Below are 9,441 nucleotides of genomic sequence, written 5' to 3' on the forward strand. Positions count from 1 at the left end.
ACACACACTCGCGAGCTTCCCCCAGACCAGTAATCCAAACGAAAATATGTTCCCTCCGTACTACTTTGATAATTTATTAGCCGCTAATAACCAATCAGATCGATGGATTCCAGAGAAGAGGAAACTTTGAAGGCCTTCTTCTCAAAATAATGACTCGGTGACTGTCATTATATAATGTGACATATTTCGCTTAATATTTGGAGTACAACAGCAATCGTGATATCACTAGAAAGCTAGGAATCTCCTCTTTCCAACAGTATACAACTCAAAATGTGTGTTCGGGTCAATGTGACTGATTTCAATGGAGCCGGTCACATATGATAATTAGCATGATGCTAACAGATGAATGTTTATGGATGTTCTTTAAAGAGTTCAGGTGTGTAATAGTCTTATGGCCTGTGGAATAAAACTGTCCCTGAGTCTGGTGGTTTTACTCCTGACAGAACAGTTTGTGGCTGGGGGTCTTTTGTAATCCTTTGGAGCGTCCTTGTGGTTAATGTCGTTAAGAAGAACTTTTTTCCTTCCTTTCCAGGTTCCCCCTCCAGTCCCGAAGAAGCCGAATGTCCTTCTTCTTCCCTCAACGGTCCATTCCTCGACCAACGGGAGCACAGACCGTCAGACCCCTCAGGCCGACAGTCCTGTGGGTCTTCGCTCTCCCGTAGGAACGTTCTCACCGGAAGAGTTTCCCAGTTCTCCTAGTGTTCTCGATATGCTAGAACAAGATGAGAACCACTTAGGAACCGACGAGGAGAGTTCAAAAGAGTCATCGCTTCATTCGTCTCTGCAGGATTCCTCCCTCACAGAGCTAGGAGGGAAGATGGCCAGCACTGAGATTGGAGCAGGTAACTTTTTGGAGAAATATCTGCATACTAGGGTCACAGTTTATCAAGAAATTAAGTCGTAGTTTAATATTCTGCATTATGCATGACTCAAACTTATATTAAAGATGAAGCTGATTAGATAAACCCTGATAAAGCTGAAGAAAGTCTGTTTTGAGAAGCACATTTTTACCTCATTTGGCTTGAAAAACGATTGTTGCTAGGGTAGAACCACATTGTAGTCAGCTTGCAATCACAGCATTTAAAACGGATTACAAAGGGAACCCAGTTTCAAATTAAAATATGAGGATCAGCATGTCCATAACCTTTCTGCTAATCATCTGCAGTGTGTCCAAAACCTCCACATTGCGTCCAAAACATTTGGTAAAAGCTTTCGTTTGTCAAAGCGAATTTCAAATGCAACAAGAGATTCAAATGGAAACTGTGTTCAAACCATATTTTGATCCTTTGAATGCAAGTGATTCATCGATCAATAAATAATTCAACCCAACCGTCTATGCTCTACCTCAAAAAGTTTTCTTTTACATATTTCAGGACTGTTCATTAAAGCATGGAGTTCATTTCGGTAACTTCTGTAGTGTTGCAGTATCTGTCGACTGCTGAGTTGTGCACTTACATATTAATCGGAAATGTCTTGGTGTGTTTGTCTATTTAGAGGCTATGGAGATTAAAAATAGACCCTAGCAAACATGCAGTGGTTGATAAAACATAATATAACAAATGTGAGGAACTGTGTAACCTCTTTTCCTTTCATTTTATATGCATGTGTTTCATGATAGCCTGTCAGAGCTGCTACATTTGATTAGGATCCTTCACTGCTGCGTTTGATACATAACCTGCTGATTCTACCAGTAGAAATATCTCAGGTTTTGAATCAAATCAAAGACCAATTGCTCTAAAATTGGGCCAAATCAAAACACGGACTTGTTCACGTTGTTTTTAACCGTAAAGATTACATTTATCGTTATTATTATTATTATTATTATCCAATTATACACTCATTCTGTTACTGACTCAAGTAGGGCTTTGGTGGAAACTACATTTCAATGTGATACCTTCTTTCTGTTTTTGTTCAGATGACTCGGCAGCTGACGAGAAGACGGTACTCCACATCGCAGAGGAAACAGATGATGACATGTTGCCCAGCACACCTGCAGCACACACCACAGAAGACCTGTTCACGATCATTCACAGGTTTGTACACACACACACACACACACACATTTCAGTCATGCAGTGTACATACGTTCTATTATGTTTACCAATAATGATATTACGCAAGAGGCCTTTTCTTAAGAGGCTTTTGGAAAGGTTAACGGCACGTGCAGTTACATCCGTCCTATTATAACCTTTCTGACGAGAGATGCATTGTCTTGTTGAAAAGGTGAACAGCGGACAGAGCATAATGTTCCCTAGCAACGGCTTCACGTACAATGTGATGCTGCAAGACCGGCGGCTCCCTTTTTATACTTTTTTTTTTTAGAATCTCTTTCAAGCACACAGACACACACACACACACACACACACACACACACACACACACACACACACACACACACACACACACACACACACACACAGAATCCCAAGAAAAGCTAGTCTCTAAGCAACAAGTGTTCATGGTTTTACCCTCCTGTAAGGCTGCAAATAGCTTGAAAGGCAGAGAAGTAAAGGTGAAGGTGTGTTCATCTCTCACAGGGAAAGGATGGAGTCCCTTATGTAGTCACACGCTTTAGAGGTTTTCAATCAGACTCGTTTAGTTTGAGGATAAAACCTGCCTGCGGCCTCGTGACCCTCGTGGAAAATGTAGTCTGGTTATGATGCTTGTTTTTCAGTTGTCGTGTAGCCTATTCAAACATATGCAACCCGAATCATGAAGATCTTCTTTGGCTTACGTCATTTTGACCTTTTTGATACACCTTTTTTTTTAATATAATTTCTTTTTTTATTGTGTCTACCCCCATTTATATTGATTTGTTTAGAGAATGCCTTTCTCTAGGCGTCCCAAAATGCAAATAGTACAGATTTAATGCAGAGTACTTTTCATTTTTTTCTTTTTCTTTCATTTCTATTCTTAATTATGTTTTCTTCTATGTGTCTATTGGAACAGCAAGGCTCATTCCTGTATGTTTGCTGTACACTGACAACAGAAATAAGTAAATACCTGTAATTAAAAGCTGAAATACTGACCTTTTGTCTCATATTCATCTTTTGATGTCGAAACCCAAATGTTTTCAGTGTACACCAAAAATGAAGGAATTGGCCTTGCTGTTCCAGTAGTTTTGGAGGGGACTGTACATAATGTTTACTTTAACATTATTTTCTTTAAAGGTCACCTATTATGCAAAATCCACTTTTTCATGTCTTTTTATACATAACCACGTGTCCCCTCTGATCAGATTTTGGCCACTTTATGATGTCATAACGATGTTTTGGCTTGTGTAACCATTAGACAATCAGTAACCAAGGTAACCCCCCCCACCCTTATCACCTGAATCTCCTCCTAGAGCACCATTGTGTTCTTTGTAACCAAATATCTCTCAGAGGGGCGTGGGGAGGGGCTCCTTATTTTCATCTAAAGTAACAGACAGAGAATCAGCACTTTGGAAACAGGGCTGAAACAGAGGGGATTATGGGTAATGCTGCAATGATCTGTTTGGTGTTTCAGCCAATCAGAGACATGTTCTGTATATATCTGAGACCTGGAATATATTGATGAAAGACAGTATAATAGGGGACCTCTAATTTATATACTCATGATGTTTTCTTCTATTTGTCTAGGTCCAAGCGGAGGGTTCTTGGTCGTAAGGAACCGACGGACTCCTTCGGCAGCCGGCAGAGTCTTGTATCTCCGGTGAAGCACAGCAACAGCGGCAGCGACATCCGAAACATGACCTTAGGCAGTCAGAGGTCCAGCTCCCGCAACGAGAACTTCATGGCCCTGCTTCAGAAGAAAGGCAGCAAGACTTCCGGCGGAGGAGCCAGAGTCTCTGCTATGGAGCTTCTCAAAAGCACAAACCCTTTGGCACGGCGGGTCACGGAGTTTACATCCACTTCGCCGACAGCTGGCGAGGGAGGAGAGTACGGGAAACCCCACGATCAGTGAAGTTAACCAGGTTCGTTGGCTCTTGAGAAAGCTACCAACCAATTCCACAATGCGCCACCCACTGAAGATGGGGCCTTCTGACCAACCAGATCGCTCCAACTACTGATTGACCATTTGCACTGTCCAATCGAATTGGAGCACATTTTTGGACCAAATGTCCCCCTACTATGGTTGAAGCGCTATCGTTCATTGTCCAATCGGTCCCTCTATGGAAGGAAGAAATCAGTGGAGAGCGAAAGTTGTTCTCACTTTATTTTTAATGAAAGATGGAGATTTTAAAGTTATGCTTCACAACTTCATTGGGGATATGCTCAGTGCGAAGGCTGGATGATAAGATGGATCGTTGGAGCAGAGAATATAAGGATAAACGGTGGATATCTTTACTCCTGGCTCCACTTTGGTGAAGACATCAAGGGTCCAAGATGAAGACAGAGGTTATTAATGAATCCTTAAGCAGTTATATTGATCCTCAAAGGTACCACAGTTATCAAATGAATCCAAATAATAATTGGAATAAAACACAAAAGTTGACTTCCAAACGATTCGTCCATTATTCAACCAAAACCCTCCAACCAGTAGCACTACAGCGACGACGCCAGTAGACCTACATGAATGAATTGAAAGGTAAATAATTAATGGAGATGATGAGGCACCTGAGAAAGCCTAAACATGTGGGCTTCTCTCATAACTCTCCTTCTCCTCCTGGTTACTGCAATACCATAGAAGGCATGATCATTTTCAGAGAAACTGAACAGTCTTATTTTGGCGAACGAAGCGCAGGATTTACAAAGAAAAACCACGTGGGGGCTTTTTGCCACCAAAGATGACGCATGAGCATGTCACAGATTTTTTTTTTTTGTTGGCTGAATGTGAATGGGGACCTTTTACAGAACATTCCACAGAGGCACCCGGCAAAAGGAGGGACATCTTGGGACGTAAGCACTTTTTTTTAACCTCGCCGACGGAGCGACGTTTCCACGGCGCAATCGAAACTCATCAATCATTATTTGATCAGTCTTTTGTTTTTCCTTAATCTTTTTTGTTAACCATGCTAGATGGCCATATACTGTACATGTTTCATTGGATTGTACTATATGTATCATGTACAAAGATAAATGTATCGCACCTATCAACGGATATCATCTGTTTGCGGACACAAAGACTAACAATAGTGTACAGAGCAGCAAGCAGCTTGGACTACAAACCATGGAAGGAAACACACACCCAAACACACACACACACACACATATGGACCAAGGACTAATGCCATGAAAGACAGGACAGACCAGAACATTGTGTGTGTGTGTTCGTAGGAGTGTGTGCGCTGGTAAAATCTAGCCTGTGGAGTTTCTGTACGGAGAGCATGAAGCAGGCCTGGTTATAAAACAGGGTCTTTATTCATTGTTGGTCTCTGGTGACGGGACCAAAGGACTGTTAAAAGCTACAAACAGACCAGAGGGGACCTAGCGGTGTGTATGTGTGTGTATTTTTGCGCTTGTGTATGTGTTCATGTGCGTGTAATGAGGGGAAGTGCCAAGAAAAAAAGCGAGAAGGAGAGAGTCCATTTGCCTGTTAATGTGTTTGCCATTTTTGGGCCCATGCTATGTGTGTGTGAGTGTGTGTGTGTCGCTGTGTGTGCATCGTCACCCTGCCCTGCAGTCCTTTCTTGAAATAGGATTAGCATGAAGTTAGCAACCCCCGCTACAAATATACACACATTACAAACCAATGGTTTACAGGAGCAATGACTGACAGAGTTTTGAGTTCTGAAAATAGGTATAATTATCACTTTGTCACCCTAGGTCATTACGGCCCTCGCCAGAATCTTTCTGTCCACACTGTCGCAAAGTTCTGAAACTGTGTTTGTGCTACCCTCCCTCTGGCTGTGGTCGAATGGCTCCATATTGCTTAGGACGGTTCCTATCGGAGTAACTGGGCCGTGTCTAAGTTGATGCCTTGATAAGAGCAGGTTGAGTTCCTTAAATCCTTAAGAAAAGGAACTGCAATGCTTCCATTCGTATGTACTTAAAGGTGCATTGGACCATCCTTAAAGGTGGGGTAGGTCATTTTGGAGAAACCAGCTCGAGTGCGCTAGAATTTGAAAATACACAACCGGAACAAATCTGCCACTTCCTTACAGACCCCCTCCTCCAACACACACGAACGCGCACATGACCAATGAGGGCACGAGATAAGTTTGTGCACAGATGGAAGGCTGACAGACAGGTAGGCCGTCCAGTTACTTTAGCCGGGCCGGCTCAGATGATTGGTCGAGCTTTTTACAGTACTACGGCTTCCACAGATGACATTTATTTATGTGTTTATTGTCAAAGCACTTAATATATTCATTCATTGCTATCGGGATGTTAAGAGCATTCCATGGAATATAACAAAAAGTGTATCTCGAGCAGGTTTCTCAAACTTACCTACCCCACCTTTAAGGAAAGAAAAAGGCGGAAATGCACTATTAAATTCGCGTTAGGGTTAGGGTTAGGGTTAGTAGGTGTTTTGGATTGCTATAATGAGTTCTCCTTTCCATCGTTGTTTGACCTCATGATGTTTGCATCAAGGTCAAAGAGAAATGGTTTGGAAAAGACGTTGAGTGTAATTTTTTTTGACTGTTGGGTCACAGCCTCCGCCACTTTCGTTTAAGAGGTGAGCTGGCAGCCTGTACCTCCTCTTCCTCCTCCCCCCCCTCCTCCTTTAATCACTACTGGAGCTCTCAGTCCATCTGTCTCTCTGCATCTAGCATCATCTCTCCTTCTCTCTCCTGTAACCTCGTGTTCTGGCACATACAGTAGCACCCTCTCTCTCTTTCTTTGCCCAAACACGGCAAGCTCGTTCTGCTTCTGCACATAACGCCGCCTTTTGATCGCTTCCTCTGTTACCCTTCTCTCCGTCCCCCATGTTTCCGTTAACCTTCGCCTGTCCCTCTCTTCCCGTCCCTCCTTCGCTCTGCATTCAGTCTATGCATCTGCAGGCGACACGACACCGGATGAATGTCAATGAATGACTGTTAAGAAAATAGATGCTGTGCTTTGTTTGTGCTTTGCAACAAAAAAAAACATCTTTCTATCTTCTGCCTTCTCTCTCTCTCTTGTTCTGTGTTTTTTATACTTTTTCCTTTGAGTAAAACATGGATGAATGAGTGGATGTGCACAAACACAGAAACAGGCAGGGTTTGAATGTGTTTTTTTTGCATAAAGGACCTTTACTTTTGGACTGTGAACGAAACGCCGTGTGGTATTTGACCCCCTTACCGCCCTTCAGTTCTGGACCAGCGTGCGGACAGTCTGAGAATGTTTGGATTAGCAGCGGTTCAGCTCTTACACCTGACTTATCCCCTGCACGGATGGATGTGTGGAGGGAGGAGGGGTCCTTCCATCTCTGGACTGGCAAACTATCCCTCGGTGCTATTGAGTCAGAGCCCCCCCTAGTGGGTGAAAGAAGGAATAACCACACATAACACAACAGGAGAGTAAAAAAAGAAACGCCTTCACATACATCTCTCTTCCTAGTCCTTCAGGTATTCCATCATCCTGAAAAAAAAGATTTTAAAAGTGCATAAATTATCATGATGACTAGTCAAGTGACGCTTGTTTTAAATATTTAGTGAATGAAAAAAAAGATAAAAAACTGTGTTTGTTTGCCTTGTATACTGAATTATGGGCGTGTTGCTGTAGCGCCTGTACTGTGTTCTTATTTTATATTATTACAATGATTATTTTTGTTTTCAGCTGCCTTGGTAGTACACACACACACACACACACACACACACACAACCACACACACACACACACACACACACACACACACACACACACACACACACAACCTTGCAAACCTTTGTTAAAACGAAATCGCCCTGTTAAGACATGTTTGGAAATCTGGTGCCTCGAGATAACTGACCAGACACATGTTAGCCAAAATCTGAACTGAACCCAGTTAATTAAGCTCAAAGGTAACAGAGTGGGAACAGAGAAAGGAGATGAGTACAGTGTTAGGATGGAGCGGACAATAATAACATGAACCGATTGTTATGAAGTCACATGAGGTGTGCGTGACACGTCAACAAATGTGGTTGTTAATGGGTAGGATTTGTCATTTTCAACGAGTTTTAAGGATAAACTAACCTCAGCGTTGTTTAACTTCCTGTGGCGACGATATATATCCAACATGGCACATTTGGTTAGTAGTAATGCTGCAACCATTAGTCCATTTATTGACAATTGAAGACATTTTAGTGCAAAAGTTGCTGATTTCGGCCTCCTAAATATGAAGTTTTGTTGCCTTTTTCAGTTTTATATAATCTAAAAGTGAATATTTGGCTTTTAGACTTGCAAAACAAGACATCTAAGGACTTGACTTTTGGACACTTTTGACTATTTTCTGACATTTTATAGGCCAAACTAATTTTAAACTCAAATTCATCCAGCTAAAAAATGGACTAATTGATAATGAGAATGACTGTTTGGCAGCACTAGAACAAAATAGAAGTACAAGTAAACAAAGACACACATGGGTACACTGGTTAAAAGCGTGCTACCCCCTGTGTGAGGATACAATCATTTAATATTTAGAGAAATATTTAATTTCTTTACAGTTTTCAGAGGCAGAGTTGCACTGGACGCAGAAATACACTTATTGGTTAGATTACTGCCAACTTGGTGCCATATTTTTGATACTTTTTAGATTTTACTACCAACAAACTTACAGACAATTGGAGCAATTAGTCTTTAGTGTATTTGGTTGATCCTGTAGCTCTTCACATACACACAATTACTAACCAATGGGACTAGGTCTGCCATAAGAGCAACTCTGCAACCATGAAAGTTCTGTATTAAATTGCACATCTCTGAAAAAGTTGAAAACATATTATATTGAAAAATGACATTTATATAGAGTGTGAAAAGAGAGCTGACACTAGAAATATATTGAATATTTAATCCCTTCTTCAGGAGGAGGGGAGGTGGAAACGAGGGCGTGGAGCAAAGGTTTGATTCGGCTAAACGTGGGGATTACCACGGCGAAAATTACACTTCCTCCGTCAACGTTTCCTCCACCTCTTCCCTCCTTTCTCCTCAGCTGTCGTGTGACTCAGTGAGTAATCATGTTTAAAGCTTTTCCCTTTCTCTCACTCTCTCGTTTGCTGCCCTGCAACGGGATGAAAGGAGATCACTTTTTAATGAATTCCTTATTTTAGCTGCAGATTCAGAGAAACGTAAAGTGTTAAGTTGGAGCGTCAAAAAAATAACTTTTCTCCAAAGCCAACATAAAGATTTATCAGATGTTGGTTTGAAGAACATGTTTACAGTCATTTGTTAAAGACAATGAATAAAGCCACTAAATACTACCCAGAATAAACAAATCAAACATCCCTTCAGACTTCGATCCAAACAAAGTCAACCACCATTTTTGCAGAAACAGCTTTAAAGAAGTCAATTGTTAAACCACTTTTTTTGACAAATATATCCCAAAAAAGCACAAATGCTTCAA

General features: G+C 41.5%; 1 protein-coding gene across 1 annotated transcript in view; it reads left to right on the forward strand.

Moving 5' to 3' along the window:
* LOC104958948 (NHS-like 2) overlaps positions 1-6,064 on the forward strand; it is a 17,004-nt gene extending 10,940 nt beyond the window's left edge. The window contains exons 5-7 of the mRNA XM_010786783.1: positions 533-842; positions 1,916-2,033; positions 3,621-6,064. Coding sequence (XP_010785085.1) covers positions 533-842; positions 1,916-2,033; positions 3,621-3,945 — 753 coding nt within the window. The 3' untranslated portion in view covers positions 3,946-6,064. The remainder of the gene's footprint in view (positions 1-532; positions 843-1,915; positions 2,034-3,620) is intronic.
* Positions 6,065-9,441: the final 3,377 nt, after the last annotated feature.

This window comes from Notothenia coriiceps, unplaced genomic scaffold, assembly GCF_000735185.1.
Source record: "Notothenia coriiceps isolate Sejong01 unplaced genomic scaffold, NC01 NC01_scaffold00029547, whole genome shotgun sequence".
NCBI classification, from domain to species: Eukaryota; Metazoa; Chordata; class Actinopteri; order Perciformes; family Nototheniidae; genus Notothenia; species Notothenia coriiceps.